The 24,561-nt window shown below is 45.0% G+C and overlaps 1 protein-coding gene and 1 long non-coding RNA gene across 3 annotated transcripts; one reads left to right on the forward strand and one right to left on the reverse strand.

Annotated features, from left to right (window-relative positions):
- Positions 1–16,094: 16,094 nt before the first annotated feature.
- Positions 16,095–24,037, reverse strand: LOC124308835 (serine/arginine repetitive matrix protein 1-like). Of its 2 annotated transcripts, XM_046771970.1 has the most exons (9): positions 23,656–24,037; positions 22,449–22,715; positions 20,501–21,437; positions 19,128–19,291; positions 18,803–19,052; positions 18,346–18,567; positions 17,774–17,969; positions 17,240–17,350; positions 16,095–17,191 (listed from the first exon to the last, which is right to left on the reverse strand). In XM_046771970.1, exons 2-8 carry the CDS (start codon positions 22,695–22,697, stop codon positions 17,278–17,280), a joined length of 2,091 nt encoding a protein of 696 aa, XP_046627926.1. In that variant the 5' UTR covers positions 22,698–22,715; positions 23,656–24,037; the 3' UTR covers positions 16,095–17,191; positions 17,240–17,277. The 2 variants fall into 2 exon arrangements, with proteins under 2 accessions (XP_046627926.1, XP_046627927.1); XM_046771971.1 differs by lacking the exon at positions 16,095–17,191 and having other exon boundaries at positions 17,243–17,384.
- LOC124308836 (uncharacterized) lies at positions 16,542–18,305 on the forward strand. The gene is made up of 4 exons (XR_006909115.1): positions 16,542–16,678; positions 17,400–17,556; positions 17,664–17,923; positions 18,193–18,305. It is a non-coding gene; the product is annotated as an uncharacterized LOC124308836 (long non-coding RNA).
- Positions 24,038–24,561: the final 524 nt, after the last annotated feature.

The following is a 24,561-nucleotide window of genomic DNA, read 5'->3' on the forward strand; positions in this document are numbered from 1 at the left end:
ATAGCGGTTATCCTCCCTGGGCAACATAATGCCGGAAATTTCCATAATAATTTTCAAGCCCCTCCGAGGAGTGAAATTAATTCACACCTTCTGTGGCCTGTCTCCGGGACAATGAGACACTCGAACCAGTCGCTAACTGGTCATAAAAAATCGCGCCTACTTATGCTCGTGTTGATTTCATGCTACACTGAGACTAATCATGACGCTAAATCAACATCAACCCTTGAAAAAGTGCGCCAACTAATTATCTTTTATTGTCCTGTGTTTGCCGCTACCGCGCTGGCCCGAAATGAAAAATGCGGGACATGGCAAAGGTTTCCTTTGTGCAATGAGGATTTATTTCCTTTGCAAAGCGAAGGGCACGAATTAGCCTCCGTTCGGGTATTCACCGCTCAGTTACATTTATTGCAAAACGTATACTGCTCGTTTATACACGTGCATACAGCCAAATGCATATTTATGTTTGGCCTGCGATAAAAATAGTATGAGGCCGGATAAATTTAATACCGGAAGGCTTTTATGGTGCTGGGGTGCTAAAAAGAACTTCAAGCGTCCGAATATCAACATTTTCCTGAATTATTTGTCGAAAACACCTATAAGGATAGTAAAGCTCCGAACTGGAAATTAATTAAACGTAGCCTGCAATGTTCGTTCGTCGCTTTTAGGGATATAAGGTCCAGGCTTGTTCGCCACCCGTGCTCCCGTGGTTCAGGGTCCGGTCGATCGGCTTAACGACAACGTCTTATAATTAGAGGGCTCTGGATACTTGCAACAGACTGTTGCTATTATTGCTTTGATCGTTGTCGCCGATATGCCGGCTCATGTTTGTTTATTTCTTTGCCCCATGACTCCCGGTTGTCACGTGCATGAAAGCCAGTCTGTTCGTCTCTAATTACCTCACGGCGAAATAAATTCAAGTTATAACGGTTTGAGGCAGAAACAGTGTCGAATAGTGCTGAAAATAAAATGAAAATACCACGTAGTAGCTCAAATTCGATTATTCTTCTATTATCACCAAGATTCAGCAACCCTCGCTCGGTTAAATATATCATTCCGTTGAAGAGGGTCCTTGCTACGGAAAAATTGTTTCCCGCTCGATTGGCCGACCGATAGGACAACGCTCGGTCCTCTTGACAAAGCCGCCGCGCCGTGTTCAAGTGCTAAATTGCTAACCCATATTCTCTCTACGGCGAGCCGTTTGAATTCATCGGTATCCGTTCGAAGGTTCGATTCGCGAAACCGTTGTCTAAGCTCCGACATGCTGTTTTAATACAATACAAATACACAGGTATTATCATGTGTAAGGCACGAGTGTGAACATAATGTCTACTTTAATAAATACCTACCCATACGTTAACACTGTCTCATAGTGAAACCGAAAGTACACTGGGTACAAAACCCGGGACACAATAAGTTACGGTCGTACTTAAGTATAATATTCTGCGCATTATAATGCGTTCTGCTTATGAATTGTAGACAGTAGCACGTTACGTGTACACCTATGTTATTCATCTTGTTGTACAAGAGACCTAAGTAAACCAGAATCCAAATGGTATGTATGGGGTGGGTAAGCTGGGCGGTGGGTACGCAGGACAGGTATGGGTAAAAAGGTATAGGAGATAGGTAGGTAGCTGGGTGCGTAGGTATAGGTATAGGTAGGTAGGCAGGCAGACCGGCGGATAGATACGTTTCATGAAACGTCGGTAATGCCAATAATTGATGTATCGTATACATACGTACGCACGTACGGATATATATATATATATACATATATATATATACACACACAGGCTGACGCAAGTTACACAAGTTTTTATCGAGTTTAGGTCAGAGATGGCTTAGGAATAGGCGTCGGTAGATCCTGAACATCGCATGTGTTTGATCAAACCTTTTGTGTGGCAGTAATGTAACAATAGTTGCCGATCGAAGCGAATTTGTGGGGTGCCGGTGGCTATTGTAGATTCCTGCCTATGACGCGCGTGTATCTGCCCAATGTGTGTGCACGAGTACTTAGCGTAATAACGCGGTTCAAAGATATCGCAAGGGGTTGGGTAGATTGTGCTCTAGCTGTGAGCACAATGAGGCTGGGTCAGCGTTGGCAGATATTGCCAAGGTTTTGCGGCAGATCCGTTCGTTCCTCGTTAACCTCCCGAACAACCTATATCGATAATGCCATGAGAACCGTTGCCGCGAATTTATTCAATTATTTCACATCGAATCATCGGACTTTTCTGAATAAGAACATTCGTCCAAAGGTCATAAACGTGAAGCTTATAACCACACGCCATGTTTTACTACCGCCTGTACAACACACATAGATAATTATTCGGTTTTACCCAGCTTTGCATACTTATTTAGGTGTTTGCGTCCGTGCACGTAGTTACGATTCTAGAGGTTTGACTTCCTGGTCCGCCGCGCGGAAACCATCGAATTTCTCGCAGCATCTGCTCCTTGAAATTGGACAATTTTTTTCATACAAACGCCTCTCCCAGGGTTATCCCCCTTATGAGGTTAGCGTGCATCAGAATGAATACTTCCTCGTTCGATTTGGCCCACCAATCGTAAGAATTTGCAATGCACTATATTCACTCGAGAGGCTACTATAACCTGTAAAGGAGGCGTGAAATCACGGCGGTCTTCCTACCTTCCATTTCGACCAAGTCCTTTGATAATTCGCGTGCCTAATTCGTACGGGCTCACTGTGTTTGCCTTCCTTTGCCCCTAACAAATTGTACGCACACCGTCGAAAAGGTGTCCCGTGAAGAAAGATGAATCCCCGTAGAAACGGGACGCGCAGCTGTCGTTTCTGTGGTTCCCGTGAAGTGTGACTCTGACATACCGGATATTTGTACCGGGCAGCAATATAGCTATGGGCGTCTGTACTACGCGCGATGCCGCTTGGATTAATTTGGAAACTCGAGGAACCGAGAAAACATATTTTCTTTACACACCACGATCCGGTGTGCCGGTGCGCGACGTCGGGTTTTTGAAAACGTTACTCACTTGCGAGCGTCTGATGCAAGGAAAACCATTTTGATCCCGGCATGTTGCAGCGAATGGCACAGCATGCCCATAATCGCGTAAAAAATGCCGGATATAGGGCTGACACATTCACCCGCACGCCGGAAAAAACTGCCAGAATCTTTCGAAGACTACGGTGTGCCGGTGTTCTGTTTCGCGAGGCAAGCACCTATTATACGGACGAGTGTTGAGCCTTGTTGTCAAGGCGTCGACAAAGGAGTACAGCGAGTGCCTGAATTTTTGTTGGATACCCACAGTACATTGATTCCCTAATCTCAGAATTGTACGGATCCTGAAAACCTTATACCTACAGTAATAATCGTCGCCGTGGTAAGAGATTTCATCGCATAGTCAGTGAACCGATAAATATTTAACACCTTCCCGCGTCTCTCTCCGTTCCCACTCGTCATATCTGTTGCTGAGCCAACAAGCTGAAGGTGGTTTCAATGACGGTTACCATACACCCGGAGCGAAGTAATCTTTATTTTCCAATCAAGACACGTGTCAACTCCAACTGAAACGTCGATCGTACAATCCCGACCGTAAGCATGATGGGCTTCGAAACCGACCAACAATGATTCTCGTACAGTCTTACGGTGCGAGATGAACTTTCCGTACGGTCCTTTTCTTCTCTCCTACGTTCCGTTTTCTCCTCGAGGCCCGCGTAGTATAGATTTCATTCATAGTGCCAGTACCAGTCGAGGGTGTATTGTCACCAGAATACCTGTAACTTAGCCGTTGGCACTATTGCCTTGAGCGTAAAATTTAAATTTCTCCTCCAAGGGTATCCCAATTTCGAAAAGAAGGAATAACGTCAAGAGGCTCGGGGTCAAAGAACATACCTGCAGCGGCGCGTTGGTCGTAAGACCCTGGCAGTCCTGCCCAAGGAGCATTGAGCCGAAATTTATCAGGCGTATACACCTTACGCTGGACAACCCGACATACCTGGCTACGTTACACGAGTCCTTTTCTACAATCGAATCATCGGACAGTGGCAGTCCGAAAGAAGGTCATTGTCGATCCATAATAGATGAATGGGTGAGTGCAACGGTTTTCTGGGCGTTGGCATCAATGACGCTCGCAGAACCGCACCATGGTGCCACCGCGGTGCACTAAGCTGTTTTCCTAAGATGCTTCGTTCTATTATTCAATCTGAGAATCTGTGTACCTCTTGGAGCCGATTACGGCAGAGAACTCTTGCTAATCGATACGGGCTCGCCGGCTTTTTGATGCAAATTAAACTGCAGTGATTAAAATAGCGAGTATGAGACTAGTGGTCCAGAGGGTTTCTGGCAGGGGTTTATACACTGGTATGAAATTGCGTAAATGCTGAGCTTGTGGTGACACTGTTGGTTGAAGTAGCTTCCTCTCTTTTATTATTAAGTTAGTCGACCTGAGGACATTATTTGACGCCTGCAGGAGCCATCAAAACCTGACAAACCAAAAGATATACCCGAACAAAGAAACAAAAAACGCAAGACTTGAGGAAACACATCTGCGAAACAATACTTGTGCAAATGCGGGTGTTTCTATTGAACATCTTGAGGGGTAACACCACTCTAGGATTTTGGAAAATACGATTTCTTCTTACTTGACCCGAACAATAGTTTAGCGTTATAACAACCATAACCAGTTTGTCTTAGTGCGAAAATTTTTATTTCAACAGGTTCAATTCACCATTCCGCCGCACAGTGCTCGTAAGACTTTAAACGCATTTTTCTCGAAACCACTTTTTTCAAACTGGGAGGACAGATTACGTTGTTTTTTTTTTTTTTGTTTTGTTTTTTTTTTTTTTTTTCTACACCACCGTTGAAACTGCTTCTTCTTTGAACGATTTACTGCCTATTTTTTGGCCAAAAATCAATTCATTTCTTCAAAAGTGTACCATTTTTGCAAAATTTGAGTAATAAAAAAATCCAACGTACTTCCATAGACAATGGTATACTGGTTGTAAAATTTTTAGTTTTTTTGTTCCAGGTCTTATTATACTTTACGAGACATCCGTCCTCCCGTGAATGAGTTTTAAAAAACGGTGATTTCAAAAATATGCTCTGACGTCGCAATTTTGCATCGAGACGTGGATAAAAAAAGTTCGTTTTTTACATACTTCTCTCTAAATATGAATCAGTCACAAGTATGGCACTGGAGAAAATCAGTGTACTCGTATATGCATTGGCAATCAGTGGGATATCAGTGAAAAGTCACTGTAACGTCAGTATATATGCACTGTTTTTTCCCAGAGGTATACTTATAACTGGGAATCAGTGAATTTTCGCTAATTCAAAGTTACAGAGTTCAATATGCGTTAGCTAAGCCCTCTGGATAGAAATCCTATTCCTTTGTCCATGCTATCAAAATAAATCGTTAACGTCAGGCCCTTTTTCGGCCGCTAGAGTGGTGTTACCCCTTAAGAGGCGCGGCTACAGATGCATTATATAACGATGGTTACCAACCCATCCCTCCATCGGCCCACACTAGCTAATCCCTCATTGGGACGCGCCCGAACGGGTATGGTGAGGCTAATAGTAATTATAATTGTTATTTTTATTTGCATTATTATTATTATTATTATTATCAAACTTTATGACAAAAAGTGACGTGACGTACATCAGGGGAAGTCTGATGAACAATTTACAGTACCTTGGCACTGTATCACGTAAGATTGGAAATTTAGTCGCATCAAAAAACGGGCTTGAAATTTTTGTTTTTCTTATCGCAACTTCATCGTTGTTTCAAAGTAGAGTTAAAAATATTTTCATAAATTTTTTACCCGTTCTTTTTTTTTTAAATTTCGCTTTACGTTGGTTTTGTACTTCGCGTTTGCGGAGAAAATTAGTCGACACAAATGAGAAATCCTACGTGGTATCCAGCACATATTCGAACGTAGTCTTAATTTAATTATATCGGGATTGCGCTAATTCCAGCTGCGGAGGTATCGAAGAAAGGAGTCATTGATCATTGTTGCGTAAATGAGGAAGCGACAAAGATATGGTTTAACCAAAGAAACAACTCCGATAAATCTATCCAAACATTCGTTTAATTCTTTTACTTACGTGACACCGGCGCGCTCGGTCTCTTTGTCGGCCTCGATCACGCTATACGTCGCAAATTAATCTCGGGAATGTTGAAATTAAACATTCCGCGAATTCCCCCCACCCCCGTGGCATTTTAAGCTCGCAATAAAAACGTTGGCGCATTATTCCGGTCGCGTATCAGGCATATAACGTTGGCGGAGCGACAACCCTAGACCTACCGCAACACCCCTCTGTCAAGATGGGACGATTAAATTATTAAATTAGGGATTGGTGCCCGAAGGGACACCTAGACACGCAGCATACGCGGTTCGCCGAGGGTTCGAGGGTACCGACATCTGGATATCGCACGGTCTCTTATGTTTGTTCAGCTCTAACGCATCGACAAGCGCGTGTATACGATTTCGCGTATCATCGAGAGGACGGAGGAAGGCATACCAAAAGCAGGCCTGCTCGTATTTATCCAATCGTAGCTCCAGAAGTGAAAACGGTTATTGAAATACGTCGGCAAAGAGATATAAATGAACTTCATCCAATTAACCATTCGAAATAAGGCCTATAACTACTTCGAGCGGTAAGCTCGAAATCACTCGATCGGTGTTGAACTTTCCCCGTTATGTGTATCAGTGCACGCATAACGCGTATTCGGCACGCTGAATTCTGGCTCTGGTGCGTTACATTTATTCTCTACTCACCGCACCGTATCCCCGTGATCGTAGGACCCAGGGGAAGAGATCGGTTATCCTCGAAGGCGCTAAAAAGGTGCTCAGCTAAAGCGACAATTGTACCGCTGGGTAATTCTGATAGTGTTGCGTCATGCCCGCGTTAATTAAGGGTTCGAAATTTCAAGAGGAGATTAATGCGCAAGGCATTGTCACGCGTCGTTTTATATGGAACGACTTTTGAACGAGATAAAATTGCCTCGTCATTGAAAACCGGTGAACCTCGTTTCCAATTGAACCGCTGTAGGTTCAGCCGCTTATCCCTTCACCGTTTATTCGTTATTGTTATTTCTTATATATATTCTTATAGGCCGTATCGTAACGCAGCTAGGCGCATCTCTTCGTATTCGATAACTTCAACGAAGAACGCGGTTGTATGTATCTATCGTACGCGATCAACTCTTACGCATAGGTACAGGGCTTGCTACCAGATTCGTGTACGTAGGATGGGACACAAAATTGCACTCTGCAACGTTAACGAAAATATTTGGATACAACTCGTTATAATGTTTAGCACATTTTTTGTTCCATTCAGTCGGGAGCACCCTGAATATGTCATACTGTCACCCTAATGCCAAGCGGACACCCCAGAGTCCCAGCTACTCCTAATACGAACCATGATGTGCACAAAACAAATGCATAGGGTAAGCATACGTATGTCTGTGTTAATGTTGTACACATGCGATATGTTTGAATGGAACGTCGCAGTCGCCCTTGGCTGACTGGAATATCTGCCCGGCCATAGGACGACAAATTAAAAAGGACTGCCCTGCCAATTAATACGGACCTGGTGGACGCGCATCGCGTGCTGCGCGTCTGAGGATAGGGTGATTGGGTCGATTACGTACAGCGAGGACTTCTATTCTTGAATTTCATCACCGATGACAGAGAGATGCGATGCGAAAAATGATATTTAAAACACCTTCCTGAAAAGTTGGCTTTCCAAAGCCTGCGGCATGTGCATAAAGTGCCCCATTTCCGAACAGTGCGGCAACACGACGTCGGCGTATACGCACATTTGTAATGCCACGCTTTACACTCTAGGGCCTTCTTTGGCGCATGCGTACTTTCGAATAAGTCAATTTCACGCACTGTGTCATTGAAAGTAAGTTACTTGCCTCTGTTGTACACGTGCGTGAGGTATAACACACTTGTCTACAACATATATTGTACATAAATATAACGCATGACCATGTGTACGGTACACATACCCGCTCCTTTCCGAGTGCACGTGCACGGTTCTGGTTCTCCCGGTCATCCGGTTCGTCATGCCCGGGGCATGCACCGATACATCCGTACCGAATCGCATACGCTACGTGTACCGTCGAGCGTCAATATCAGTTGCTCGCCCGTCGAAGCAAACGTCTGGACGTACAAAAGTTCAGTACAACCGAATACCGGCTGATTTGTCAGGGACCGATTCAATGTCGTTGTCACTTGTTGCAATAAAATAACGATGACGGCCCATCCAAAGGGGTATCGGTGAACTGATTTATCAACTTTCACGAAACGAAGACTCACCTCCGGGAGTTTATATCTATCTATTTCTTGCAATGCAACGAGTAAGAATGTTTGTCCGGTTCCCCCGACACGAAAACCACTTATAGCATAAATGACACCGTGTTCAACCGATTATTTTATCGTATTAGCATTTGGCATGTGATTAAATGTAATCGGAAGGAAAATTGATACGTGCGCGCTTAAAAAAAACGGCAGTAATGTTTCGCGGTATTAGGGGTAAAGGAAGATTTCTGAAATCCCACGAAATTTCTATACTCTCCTTTGTATTCCTATTCCTCGGGTTAACCAACGACACGTTGTATCGACAACTTTAACGTCAGGGGTGGGCGATCTATTTAATGAACGCGGATGCGTTAAAGAGTGACGCGAAAGAGAGTTGCAGCGGGGGGTCCAAAAAACCGAACCGTCTGTGCTGTGCACAAGCTGGTCAATGAATACGCACGCGCGTAAAAAAACATAGGCGAACCGATGGTTAATGAGATGAAGAAGGTTTCATTGCCGATCAAGAATACCAACACGGTAGACGTCGGAAAATATAGACGTCATTAGTTCCATTATGCAGTTACTCGAATGACAAATTCGTATTAATGACAGGGGTTTTTCTTCTCTTTTCTCCTCTCTTCTTCGTTCCTTTTCTCTCCATTACTACGCTTCTGTCGATTCATGCTGGCACAATGACGTAACAGTTGGTTCGAGTCTTTCACCGAAATGCATTTCTAGCTTTGTAGATTTGAAATTCAAAATTACTCCAGTCATATGTCGACCCAGCACCAGGCGGCACACTTTTGTCATGGAGATGCCGAAAGACGTTCCCATCGCGTAATACAAATACGTTACGCACATGTACCTGTATACGTCCAACATATACATCATATTAACAAACAAGCTCGGTGAAATGGTCTTAAATTTTGTTAATATTGTTAATTAGCAATACGTTTATCGGACGAGGAACCGATGTGGGCGACCGAAACTCCGTGGACCTACCATTCGGTCCGCGTGTCATCGAAGCTTTCCTCCTATTCGTCAACGATCTCAATACCGCAGGTCAATCAAATCGTATACATTTCAAGACTTACAGAACCCGTATACGGAAGTGACAAACATCCTTTGAGGTTTGAACTGAACACTCGAAATAACCAGTGCGACGTCGCTTGTCTCAACGCCAATGGGACATTTGCTCCCCGGCGGCATTTCTCACTTTTAACTTGTCTTAAAAAAATCATAAAGCATGCGAGCGGCGCGGCGGAAGGGAGACCGATTCTCCGTTCCCTCGTCCTCAACCCCATCGGTGCCTGCAAAAATTAATGCAACCAATTCTTCATCTCGTCCAATTCTTCTATTCGTCTGTATTTCTTTCACTCATCCCCGATTCCTTGTAAGGCGTGAGTCCGGTTTCGGGAGGGTTAATAAAAATACAAGATTAAACGGTAACTTAACATAGTGTGTATAGCTGTGCGATGTCGTACATTACACAAACTGTACAAATACGCACCTATACGTATAATCGTACTAGAGATACGCGAGTACCCTCGATATTATGAGGAATTACACGCAACATCGACTTCCCATTGCCAATATGCTACTTGTTTACCAAATTAGCGGGCACCCGTTTGACGATAGGTGTACCCACCGCTCGTGAGTAATGACACACCCGTCAAGCCTAGCGCACACCCATAGAGCGTCGAGAGACACTTGATTGCGCATGGTCGGGTTGATTTCAATTGCACGCGTACCGAATCTGGCTAACCGGGGCTTTGTTGGAAGTGTATCCCACGGGAAAAACAGCCGTACGGATTAACGAACTTACCCGTGAGTAATCCTTGCCTACTGGCGAATTAAGTATGAGAATCAAACCGATCGTCTATAATGAATTATTGAACAGAGTAAATGACCCGCTCGATGGCGGGTGCTGATGGTTTTTCCACATATGTACAGAACATGCGGAAACAGTTATAACACCGGCAAAATATGTTGTGCATTATAATGCCCATGAACCTCCCGAGCCCGCCAACGACAAGAATAATAGCTGGCAATATACGCCTTTTATCAGTATTCGAGCGTGCTGTCCAACCCGTCCATTCTCCTCTAACGTCCACGTACCGATCGTTGGCCGCGGTTTTCGAAGTTGGCCACTCGAAGTGTACTTTTACACGCACGCGTCTCCTTCACAAATCACGCCGTTCTATTGCGTCACTACATTCGCCCGACGATGCCGTGGATGTAGCGTGCGTGCCAAACGGTTCGATAACACCGTCAAGTCAACAATGCTCCCACCGATTTTTCACTATTATTATACATCGATTCACTGATTCTTAATTTTTCAGACCAGCCCAGGCAATAGTCTCATCCCATTTGAAACGAACACGCCGCCTTTGGCATCGGAAGGTTGTCTGTTTGAAACCCATGCACCATTGAACTCGAATGTTATCGGCTCAAGATTCTCAGACTATTTCAATTCTCACGTCGATTATGAGTGAAGAAGAAATGAAGAGGAAGAAATTATCGACGGTCAGCAAAATATTTTGTTTTTTCCGTCAATGACACCCGACACGTTCCGCCTGCAGGTACAATATACAGAAGGTCCGATGAACGCCGATCTGAACCTACGAGAATACCTGAGGACTATCTTACGTACAGTTCACGTCGATGATGATTACTGCCTTTTAATTTCATCTCTTCTTGTCGATCCTCAGCCGTTTGAGCAGCGAATAACGCCAGGCTTCGGCAATTAAAGCACGATAGCTCAGAAGTCTTATAAATAAAATCAGGGTTGCCAGTTTGAAACCTCAGGTTCATCAGTAGATGGGATATTGCTAGGCTTCCGATCGAATTAATGCTAATTGGGAAGATAATCTTGGCCATTCTCTCCGCATCGAACTTATCTACCTAATTGGCTTCACGTGATGTCTATCGATCCCGAGATTCTGTCACACAGAAAATGTAATTTTGTTACCACACGCCATAAGATCAAGATGCACAATGCATATATCACAGTGCCTTATACGCATGTACGAACGTGTATTTATATCTTGATATTGAATTTATTGTTGGGGCACAAAGAGCAAACCGAAAACAGCGAACGGTGATTTTGATACACAGATACAAAACCCTTCCTTTTCGATCCACCATTCGGTTCTTGAAACAATCATAACGGCGTTGATCAACCGTCCAGACGAACCAATCGATACGGAGGAAGGCTAGTCGATACACCGGAGTGCGCGCAAAGCGAGAAGGCCCTCTTGGCGGCGCTCCTCTCGATTTCACCGTTTTCACCTCACCGCCCGCGCCGGTGAATGCTGCCGTATCTAGCCCTACCAAAATCGAATTGGACACTTGAAAGAAACTAAAGGGAACTACTGTCCAATGATGGCACGCCGCTCTTTGCTCTGCCGTTCCAGCCCCTCAATGTGTCGAGCATCCCTGAATCAATAAAGCAGACTGCGGTAGTTTCGAGCGATGCGCGGCATTCCCCTTCTCCTCCTCCTCCACCTCCTCCTCAAACACACTGTTCCGCTTTATACACGTACGCTCAGCTACACGATCATCCGTGGAACGCCTTTCCTACCCCTCGAATCTGCCACCGTTCGTTCATTTTATTTCACTCTATTTATACGTCCCTCTCCTTCACTCCTTCACTTTTCACCCTCTCTCTGTATGTAGGCCTATGTATATGCGTGTATGCTTGTATGCATGTACGCTACGAAATATTATGGTAAAGAGAGAGAGAGAGAGAGAGAGAGAGCCTACACAAGTCCCAACTACTGCCACCCCACGCAGCCTCTCTCTCTACCTATGTGCGTGCGCGTATGTTTTTTCTATTCAACTGCTTTTAATTATCATTACTTGGTTTAGCTCGCTCGTTGACATTCAAAGGAGGGTGGCGTACACGAGAGTGAGTCCACCATGTATACACATATCAAGCTATTCAAGCTCGATAGTTTAATATGTGCTGCTAGGTCGGTAAACATTTTTCCGGGCTATAAATTCAGTCAAATCGCGTGACGAGGTGCGGGACGTAACACGTGGCTCGGATTTTCAATCATCTTCGAATGCAATTACATCGTACAAGTTTGTCAAAATTCTCACTTAAATAAATTCTACCATGACACCCACCCCACGACACGTAATGAGCAATATCTATGTATACGCAATTGAATTTCATGTCAACGATGTTACTTGAAACAGTTCGTTTTGGTCCAAATCCGTTGATGAGATGCTCTTGTCCGGAGCGGGGAATATCTTCGTCATAAGGCATCATTTTTATACCGCAAGTAACGATAACACCCGAGAATCAAAGAGCATTCGGCTACCGTTCACGATCCGTGCGGTGTATTGCAAAATTCGTGCCATTTCGATCGAACGAATACGGCACGTCTTACGCAGAATCACAAGCGGCAACATCGGCTATTGTAATTCTTATCAGCGATCGTGTTTCAATACATGGAAAAAAAAGAGGGAAGCACTCGAGCGCGTTGCGAAACCTATTGAACTCTATGATTTGCTTTGACATCAAATTGAACCTTTCCGACATCTCCCCGCGTCATATCGTTCCCGAAGGTTCCCTCCATATTATTTTATACCTGAATCAAATCCGTGTATATGAGAGCGTGTACAACGTGCAGCATCCTGCAGATGCTCGATGTTGAGATAAACCTGCAACTGCCCCTGCCTGCCCTTCCTTCCCTTCGTCCTATTAACCCTTCGCCGCTCCGCTAAGGTAATGATATTATTAAAATATATGTAACGCGCACGCCGTATAAGCGGGATGAGGGAGCTCACTCCCACTTCGATTCTCCTCCATGATCCCTAGGTGCACCGCTGGCTGTTACGGAAACGCACAGGTATGCTTCGCTCATATTTAGTCATCCCTGAACGATGTGCCCTAAAATGCATCGCCACAATTTCAATTCATTTTCAATTTTCCCGCAGGAAGTAACGAGAAAATCTTAAGGGTTCATCGGGAGTTGGGCCCCGGGGTGGCGGTCTTCCGAATGTGTACAAGTACAGATTATTGATACCTGAATTTGAACTTTGGTCACTGTATTTACAGCAATCGTGAGAGAAGTGATAAGGGGAAATGTATAAGTGCATAAGAGCGGAATCGTCAATGTCAGGATTCGTAGAGGAAGAAACGAGAAAAGTAGACGAAAATTGTCTTTATTGTATGCACTTGTATTTTTCACAGTTATACACACGCATATGTAGGATATACTCGACACAATATGTGCAATTCGGGGTCCGATTTTTCGCCAATTGAACATTCTTTCTGATCACGAGTGAACGCCTCGGCATGTCCAGTTTTTTGTCATCTACGAGCCCGACAGAATGTAACAATTGTTACCGTATCCATACGTTCAAGTGTACCGGTCGATAGACTTTCGTAATTGATAGGTAAGAATTTCAATAACTGACCAGACGTTCCAGTAATATATTTTTATAAGGGGTGAAATCACCCTAATGTTTGGCATGCCGGCCTAGTAGTCACGATAGATAAAAGGCATCAAATGTTTTCAATCAAATGAATTAGGTTGCCGCGTCAATTCATATTATTATACAAACGGTCCTATTGCAGACTTTAAGCCGAAAACGTTTATTCAGAATATACTGAATTTTTCATTACCTGTCAACTTTGCCTGTCCGGTCACTTTGTCCCGCTCAGGAACCCATTTCATTTGCGTTGCGGCCTTAGTTTTTCAACAGTACCTATAACACCGATACACATCCGGTACACATGGAGAGATTTTTATTTGCGACAAAAGGATGTAAGAATCGGATGAGATCGGTAACCGCGGTGCAGTGGGTGGTGCGGTGCATCGAAAAAGGAAGACCGATGGACCAAGCCTGTTCAACCGCTATCATCGGCAAGTCTGCATTATTTCGTATCGAAAAAGAGACCGGTTTTTTTCGTTGTGCACGCCTGTAGATACAGGAGAAAATGTTGTACGATACATTTAATTATTCTGCACAGGTACATTTTACGTACGAAAGTTTCATGTTTTCTTTTCTTTTTTTCTTCTTTAATTAATATTGTACGAGCTTAGGGGAGAATAATTTGGTAAATTTTTTTCTTTTTTCGTTTGAGACAGACTTGATGCAAATTACGAGCACGTTGGAGACCGTATCGTATCACGTCACTGATGCCGAGGTATACCTGCGCGTAATTAAAAGTTGAAAACATCAATATTCAATTGCGCGCAAATTTTGCAGTAACAGCTGTTTATGGCCAACTTGGAAGAATGCTGCCCAATTTATTTAGACCACTCCACTTCACGCGCAAACGGAGAGCAGGAATCCTCTTCCACGAAACTTTCCCATTTTTGGGGAAAAATATAACGGACCCGTTCGATTCGTACCACTCCGCAGCGCAGCGTGCGAATTTAATGCAAGTAATATCATCGCCAACTGGTGCGCGTATATATGGCATACAATAAGCATGCCGCAAGTTGGTCCAGTGTACGTAGGAAAGTGTATCGACATCCTTGTACATACGCGTACCTCATACTACCTGTACAGTGCACGTCACCTATACATCTGGATAAACATCCGCGCACCTATCTACAGTACCCTATTCGTACATAATTCTTAGTATGTAACATTGGAAAGTGAAAATGATGCGTAATTTATGTATCGCAGGATGCCTGCGTACCTGCGTACGTATAACACAGGTTACACGTGTATCGATGAAAACGTATTTCATGTACCGTACGTGATGTTCTCTTGACTTGAACATTTTTCGATAAGACTTCCTCTGGCAGATGAAGCGGAAAGATTGCCATACAAATTAAATTATCGTAATCTAATACGTTGTATGTAATTGCCGCTTATTAATTTATACGGATTGATATTATTATCTTCTCACACATATTCAGTTTTGGTGGGTCCTAGTTAGAAACTGTTCGATGAAATTTGTTCCAAAATACTAACTCACAGAATTGCCCTTATACGAGATCCCTCGTGGAAAAGCAAGGATTTGAATCCATTGGAGCGCGATACGTCTTACGGCGGTGAAAATGATAAGAAGAAAATATGTCACCCTCGTGAGGCGGGGGGGGGGGGGGGGGGGTGGGGTGCAACCGGCAGCGGTCAATACAATGCAAGAAACCGTCTCGGGTGTTAGCTGGGACAGTTATTTCCAAGGAATTCACTCTAGATATACGTGTATTGTGTAGTATGTAATTAATAATTGCGTTGTATCATAGATTGTTTTAATTGACTTTGTTTAGTTGGAAAGGTACAGTTGCCGGGGGTATACTTAACATTTCTATTATACGTATAATACATGTATCTGCCTGCAAACGAGGCTTTAAAAAGCTGCACAACAGTAACTGATAATATCGATTCCATTCATGTTGATAGATATAATGTAAGTATGTTGCCTCAATCGCGAATATTCTCAGTGGAATATCTAGGTATAATATTGTGCGAAGGTGATTTTGGCGCATCGGCAAGGATTTGGGATTGAAGCGCGTGTAAAGTTGCCGTAAACGAAAGATGGCCAAAGGTGAACTACCAAAATCTAGAAAAGAAAGGAATCGATTCGAAATGCGAGTCTGTAAAGCTTTCAAGTTGAGCCGTGGGTGACCTATGTAACCGCATCCGTCAAGAACCGCGTACACTACCGTGGCAATTCCAACTGTGCATCGATAGATCGATCCGACCGTTCACTCAGATGCCGGAGGGATATATGTATAGTAGCTCACTGGGTTCGTTTATTCTTTGTCCAACTGACGCCAGGCTTGTTGCTGTATTCAATCGATGTCAATTCTAATTATTGACAAAGACGAGTGAGTTTATAAAATTTATCAAAATTACTTTTTTATTGAAAGCGGAGGTTGTATTCCTAAGAGCCTAACAAATAACATTCACCGGCTTGGTCGGCATGAAGTTGACTTAAGCACGGAAGGTCGTACCTTCAGAATCGGCCGACAATTCATCTAAAATTCAACGTCTCCCATCCAATCGTCCGGGCAAAGGTGTTCTTTTAACATATTTTTTCAGATATCGGCTCTCGAGTTCGATTCGGCCTCACGAGACAACATTTGCTCATCGACAGGTTTCTCAATCTACGACTTACATCTCGACGAAACTTCATGCGTGCAGCGTGGACAGGTATACATATTATACGATGCGTTGCGTCCCATTGTCTTACGATTAATAATATATACACATAATTTCTACAATTGGTAAATATTATAGTATTCATTCGTTGCCTTTTGTGCCATATACACTCCCGCTACGTCTCTGCCGAGGGGGCAGCGAGTATACGCAAATCTGCAAATATTTTTTGTAATGCAATCAGCGTTAGGAAAAGTAAACGCGTGTGATCGTTTCTTGGCCAGCTCTCCGTCCAACTTGCCACTTTTTCTGGACAATTGTGCACAGGTGAGAAAGCATCAATTCGGAGTTTTGGCAAGTTATCGTTATACGTACACCTACTACAGTTTCATCAGTTCTCGGAAACTATGAAATGGCTATGTTACGAGTTCGAAGCCAACACTATTAACTAAGGGCTCAGCTGTTAACTAGAGATTGATAGATAGAGCCTTATAATTTCTCATTCAACACAGCTCGTCCATTTCCGAACTTATCTGGGCCGACATTGAAACGATCAATCATCGATCCATTTGAAATCTTAGTTGGCCGGTATGCTTACGCGTCCTATTCGGCGTGCCGCCGACGGAACGGGAACTCTGTAACTTACGGGTCCGAATCACGTCCGATACTTGCCGAAGCTCAATTATGTCCAGCGGGCAAATACGTCACCGTTTGAAAACTGTCGGCGGTAATGTCTCCGTCCATCCGCCCTACTTCCTCTTTCGTCGGCTCCGCTCCCCCTGCTTCTTACGATTCTTCCGCCTTCGTCTCCTTCTTCTTCTCCGCCTCCTCCTCCTCCTCCTCCTCCTCCTCCTCCTCCTCCTCCTCCTCCTCCTCCTCCTCCTCCTCCTGCTCTTCCTCTTCATCCCCCACCTCCTCCACCCCCGTCAGGGCTCGATTATTTGAAAAGTTCCATGTCCGTTTCCCACCTCTACCCATAGCACTCCCTCCCCGATCTTCCTTTAAGCGCCGGGATCGGCGTGGTTATTTGTATCTAAATGTCAAACAGGAGAAGAGAGGAGCCAAACAAACCTACATCAGCCTTACAACTGAACACAGAGAGCATGTTGCAACCGAGGGTTCAACGTCTGAATCGAACTCGTTAACGAGTTGCGTCTTTCAGGACAACAGTTAGGTTTGCAAATAACAGAACTGAGAGGACATAGGTGAGGGACTGTCAATGAGTGAGTTGTTATCTATATGCATGAAAAGTCAGACGATCTGTTACGATAATAACAATAGTACAAAAGTTTTAAGCGGTAAGCGTTTCCAGGGTGACGTAGGACGGCTGCAAAGGTTGTTGTCAATTTTGGCAAACAGCACGGAATCCTGATCCTATTCACCGATCGATGCGACGATAAATTTTTATCAAGCGTCACTCACCTGTCCGGCCAAGGGCAAGAAAGAATTCGGCATACGGCCAGGGCTGCGGCAGCCAGTATGCTGGCCGCCAGGGCTGCGTAAACGATGCAAAGGTGAACCAGCGAGAAGATGTAAAGAGACTTGTCACACCAGCGGTTCGGCTCAAACAAGGTAGGGGCGTAATCTGGCCACTTTATATTCAATATCCAAAAATTTCCTGAAACATGCGAACATGAATTCGTCAATGTCACCAGCGCGTCCGAGGTGGAGAAACTCTCATAAAGCATTATCCCGTCGGACAGAGTTGTTGTACCCACAACGGTGGATAAAATACTCTGAAAAACATTCTGTAAATTTGCACCATTTTTTGCGTAAGAATATCGTTCATGTCCGGCCTCTCTCCGTAAAGTATTTTAGAAATTGCAATTTTTTCACTGCAGTTGCCGCAGAGCATCTTTGCAGATAATTTCGTCCACCGGGGGAGTCGTCCGGTCAAGGAATTGTTATCAATCGATCTGTCTCACACGCGTGTCCGTGGACTGTAAAGGAGCCATGAAATTTATTCCCCATCAACGTTCGTATGGTTCTCTTACCCAGCACGAACCATACGGCCAAGAAACCGGATAACGCCAGGGAAGCGAGCCTCGTTGGCGACATGTGTGTTCCAGTTTCGGGACCACTGAGAATCTCCGGTCTCCTGGAGCAAATTTGGACGTAGAGAGTCCATAGCATACGCACACCACCCAAAGTACCGCCAACGACCATGTATACCGGTATGTGAGGTTCCCTCGGACAATCTCGTATGAACTGCAGACCTACGCAGCCGAAATTTTTGTTTGCATGACGAATTTCAACGGGATAACCCCATTTTGTTTGCGAAATTTGGCATGATAACGCCTTGTGTAGCGGACACGTTTCTAATTATACCATGCTATTCTGTGAAGTAATCTCCCCGGCTTCGTTGAGCTGGATGAAATTTTGCGAATCCATTTTCACAACAAAAATACGCGACGATGCAGAAATGTTCGTTACGCAGAGCGAAAAACTTACCCATGATCAGCATAACGGGAGGCATGGCCGACAAGCAAGCCAAACAAATCGTGACACCCAACGTCTTACCGATGACACCCAGCGCTCTCGAAACAAAGTCGCAGGTGCTGCCGGCCTCAAGGTGAGCATCTTTCAACTGGAAAGCCAGCGAGCCGTAGGTCGCAACGGCCAGGGTGTCAGGATCTATGACACCCTTTTCCGTAACGCTCGACGCACCTCCGCACAGTCGACGTGATTCGTCACCGGAAAACTAAAATGTATACCTACCGGTGAATTTAGACCTCACAGGCGGGTTGAGGAGAAGTTACATGAAAAACGGAGTTACCTGAGATACAGAGCTACTCGCCCTCCTGGAATCCGCCCAGGCGTTCGTTCCGTAACCCAGGTTCGCCTGAGCTCCGTAATTTCCGATGCACCTCGGATTACCGGCAGCGTTAATTTGACGTTCGTTTTGACGGTAAGGTGAGGTGCTTCTGGTCCGAGAAGTTCCTGTAATCAATTGCGGAACAGCCGTTACGTATTGCAAAGCTTTGTTCGGACGTGCGACTGTACGTACGTAAAACGACGTCACCCAGGGTAATGTAGCGAAATCGTAATCCATTGTGAATTACAACTAATTTACACGAGACTTCCTTCTACCGGCGCGGCCGCCTCGACGCAGTCGAAACGGCGTTGCTACTAGTAGGTACGTCGTACTCCGGTATGAACATTACATGATGTAAATATCCAACAACATGAAACGTGCGTTTCGATTGACGCAACGGTCATATTCGGACAGAAATAAAATGCCCGGTACTCGCGTCGTCGACGTTTGAGGGCGTTGTCCAGACCCAGCGCAATTAGTCCACGCAGAAACACAATTGGTATCGACATTCTAATATCCCCGTTCCCCCAAAGTAACAATGATTTATTCGTCCGATTTTCAAGTACATCCGCCGCGTCTCAGTTATGCCCACGGCCAATTAGTGATTATTCTCCGAAACTTTTGGAAAATATTCTTAGATATCATTCATACTCCACGGCTAGGCTACGGCGGTTTATCGTAATTTATCGGGAAGGCAATGAATGAAATCGGGTCCGAGGGATTCGGCCGGTAAAACCTCCGAACTTATATAACCTACATCCTCTCGATCTTTGAGATCTTTGTGCCGTCGATGTGTTTGCAATTTATTCCATTCGTTAAAGATATCGTTGCCAGGCCTCGTTCGATCCGATTACGATACTGAACCAAAGACGAGTCAAAATGTTACTCGGTTTCAGGCGTGACAGATCGGGCATTATTGCCGATTAATAATAATTCGTTCGATGGGCACTTGTTAGAATTTTCAGACGCAATACCGTTGGCTACATCGACCGCATTGCAATAATTCAAATTTATCGCCCGGCATAAACCTAACTTCGACGTATTGACCGCGCCTTCGATTCGTCTTAATAGGACTCAGATGATATCGGGTTATCATTATCTCATTGTCAGCCGATCGCCGCGTTTTACCTGGATAGACGACGTTATATATGGTTATATAATAATATAGCGGGGTGTAAACTTGGGCATTTGATCGTCGGGCTCTGCCGGAAAAAAGTATCGAACGAAATGATCGAAAATAAGGCAGAATCAAAATTGAAGCAAGACGATGCGGGAGGGATCGGCAAACGTTTATCAACGTTTTGTTATAAACAGTAATCGTATGATATACGCACCCTGGTCAGCCGAAGCTCTGCGAGGTTCGAGGAAGGTGAGGCTGCCTCTGGGACTCCTCCGATCCTGAGAGCCGCCAAGGCTACCCCTGTTATTCCTTTCGGCATCCCGTGTGCCTATGCTTCCCCTGGGACTTCTGTTATCGGTCTCGATTTGATTTCTATCGACTTGGCCAACCGCTATGCTGCCTCTTGGCGATCTGTTCGATTCGTGAGGGCCGACAATTGATCCTCTCGGGCTGCGATTTGATTCGGGACAAATCGAGCCTCTGGGAAAACGATTCGGTTCTGGGGTTATGGAGCTGCGCGGGCTTCGATTAATCGATTCCTGGACAGCGGAGCCGCGAGGGTTCCGACTCGCGTCTACCGGCGGTCCGGCATTGCTCCGCGGTGTCGTCCGCAATTCCGGAGTACTTGGATCGTACTCGAGGTTTGCGACGCTACCGCGGTGATCAGGCTCGGCATCGGAGGCACGGGGATGTCTGGAACTTGGGGCGTAGGCGCTGTTTTCTGTAAAAAAAAACCAATTCCTCGTTCCTTGCGCCGTAGCTTCGACCGGCGATGCAGCGTTGCGTTTCCCTCGGTTCACCTCGGGTACCAAACTGTTTCGCGGACTTCTGTCGTAACCGAGTCGCGCAGGATCTGACAGAAAAGGATTCCTCGGACTCGGGGCGACATCAGCTGTCAGGGAGTGTCTCGGACTCCTGCCGATCGTTGCGTCGAGGGCAAAGCTGTTTCTCGGCGAGCGACTCGCCTCCGGCGTCAAGCTGTTTCTCGGGCTGCGATTCGCTTCGCAAATCGAAGAGCTGCGAGAATTCCTTGAGCACTCATCGGGTATCGGGGAGTTTCTCGGACTTCTATTCGGCTCCGGCTGCAGAAGCTGACCGCCACGTACCGATTTTCCCAGATCGATGTCCTGCGCAATTCTTTGACAGACCGTCTGCAAACGAAGTATGTCCTCGAATATGAAAAATAACACACGACACCCGTCATCCCATCGCAAATTATTACTATAGCAGCGGAAAATGTCAATACAAGCTAACCTACCCATCAATCCGTCTATCGCGACAATCAAAATACCGAGCGCGCACGCGATTCCGACTTGATACGATACAGGCATCAAAATGAGTCTACGAGCCAAAGAATGAATACGTGAATGTTCACACCGAATTAAAAAAAAAAAAAAAAAAATACTCCAAATTAAAAATCGAACCTGTAACAATCGAAGTGGGGAAGTTGAAGAATATTTCATCATTCGCTCGTTTTCTCTTTCTCACTCTCATATCTTTTTTCCAACCGGTGGCAAAATCAGATTCATGAGGTACTCACCAAAATCCATGGTATATGGACATACAGAGTTTTTTGAATGGCAGATGTACACTGTTGTTCAAATACTGATTTTCAACACCCTTTCACTCGAAACTTTTCCATCCAAGTACAAGACATACTCGTATACAACTATATACAACAAGTCAATCGCTTCGCTCTATTGGAATTCACCACTACCGATTTCGTAGACGCCAACTCAAAGCGGGTGCACGGGTGCACCTGTATAATGCGTGTGCGTGTGCGTGTGTACGGAGGTATACGATCTATGCACGTCGCATGAATATGCACGTACAAATATGCATACGCTGTTGAACAAACTTCGTGTGGGGCGGTGGGTCAACGGATAAGTTCACTTGATCATGAATCTAATTCATTACTACAGCGATATGAGGAAGAGCGAGAGACAAGTCGGGTACTTGTGTTTCTAATTACGTGGACGTGATAATATTAAGATCGTTCTCGATACTGAAAACGGCGGTACATTCCGCAAAGCGACGTGTTATTTTGTGCACGAAAGCCTCTTCTGTTGGTCGAAACCGCTCCGTTATGAGTTTGTGGGTTCCGGCTGTTCAAGAAACTCTCACAGAATTGCGTATCAAGATAAACAATGAATGTATCCGACCTCCTGGGATGCTTCCGCGGTCTTGTCATCCTCGAGAGCAATATCGGGCACAATACTGCTTCTGGGTGATCTTTCGGAAAGGTTCCCGTTGTTTGAGAGAGTCGCCAGAGCCGTCGGTCTCTCCGCTGCCACCGACGCACGACGACCTCTCGTGCTAGCAGGTGATACCGAGGTTGGATTGCCCTGAGGAGAGTTGGCGGCGCTGCGCGACGCCCGGCGTCGTCTCGATGATGTGTTGCGGTGGAGCATCACAGAATCATCTCAATCCTAAAATGTCAAGTTAACCGGTGAACGATGAAAGTTGATCGAACAAATTTTTCACTTCGATGGTCATTCAAGTAAGGTTGGTAAGTGCAGATTGTTCATCTGCGGTTCATGTTTACAAAAATCGATCTGATGCTAGATATAACATTTACCTTCATAAAATCTGTACGCCAGGGATTTTGTGATCGTTTGTATGTATACGGATTATATGGCTATACCTAGATGAAGGATTCGGTAAAAATCTACAGGTATCTTGATATATCTACGTATCGTAGCATGCGATCAAATGACGTGCACGGAATGACCGTCGCTGATCATATTGGTATGAAATTCATCGACGCATACATCTTTGTCGAAACGATGATATGCCAATGAGCTGATTCCCGTTTGTTTCGCATACTGACCGGAATACCGTAGTAAATACCAGCCGGGGCGGGGGATCAACGGTGATATCAGTGAAATGACCGTAATGAGCGTCGCGATCGCCCTAATTCGAATGATTCACTACGCAAGAATCATCTACTAAAATATATCAGGTCATGATTTTACACGAAGTAAGGAAATTTTTTGTAGCGACGGACAATCACAATGAGACTGCGCTGCACCAATTTGCTGCCAAATATTTTGAAAAATATATATCGAAGTTGTTCTACTTTGAAAACAAATTAATATCGTGTAGAATGCCGTTTCGCCAAAACCTATGAGGCGTTTCGTAACACACCTTGTAGTATTTTATATAACGTGTAAGGAAGAGCTCGCGTACCTTAAGGGTGGACGGGGGCTGACTTGGAAAAAGGCAGCTCGATAGGAAATTGCCAAAAGTTCTTTGCCTCCGAATGCATGCAATAACGACCAAACGCAATCAGACCCTAGGCTGCTTCGATTAGACCACCTGACAAATCGTGGTATTGTTGATTTTTTGGACAAGCGTCAAGCTACTCACCATCTACTATAGGCAACTCATTCCACGACCCGAGCTGCTGGTGTGTCTATTCCACGGCGTTTACTTATCGAGCGGTGTACGGATTTTTGTTGGAAATTGGTGTATATATTATTCAGCAAAATCGAGGAAATATGTCACTCCGGAAAGTAGTTCTGTAGCTCAATTTAGTGATAAAATTGAGATCCGGGTGCGACGTTTAACATTGCGGGTAATCAAACCCGCCAGACCGTACACACGTATCAGAATTTGTTCGAAATTTACACAAGCGTTTGTTTGAAGTCACACAAGCCGCCTGCCTGGATTATATATTATCGACTTGTGTCTCAGCTCGGCGTTCCGAGAGTCGCGCTAGATATTTCACCGAGCAGCCAACTCCAACGAAGGTCAGACCCTCACTAAGGGCTGAAACGAACGCGAGAGAGCGTTAGACTCGATTCAGCCCCGTCTGCGTGCCTATAGGCAGACCCAAGGTCCGTAGATAGACGAGCGGACGAGGGAAGCTCTTTTATGCATGGGGAATTTTACGTAGGAAAGATAATGGCGATCGCATTGTCAGACTGTAGTATCGTATAGAACCTACACAGTATGTAACATAAATTGGAACAGCTGTTATAGTATAAAATTAACACACTATACACAAATTGGAACAAAAATGGCGACCGCGCAAAGACCTTCCCTTGCCCGGTTTGTCTCTCTGCGGACCTTGGGTACAATCCTACGATGTTCCGCGTAAGTTTACGACCCGTGGTTCCGAATGAGCACCGTTGGCACTGCCGGCCGCGTGCGTCGACTTATAGTACCCTACAAAAAAAAATTCGACAGGATTTTGCGTCCGACTTGTGTCCGACATTTGTAGCGGATCTGTGTCGAATCCGACAGAGGTCTGTCGGATTTTTTATGTAGGGG

This window comes from Neodiprion virginianus, chromosome 7 (assembly GCF_021901495.1).
Source record: "Neodiprion virginianus isolate iyNeoVirg1 chromosome 7, iyNeoVirg1.1, whole genome shotgun sequence".
Classification (NCBI taxonomy): Eukaryota; Metazoa; Arthropoda; class Insecta; order Hymenoptera; family Diprionidae; genus Neodiprion; species Neodiprion virginianus.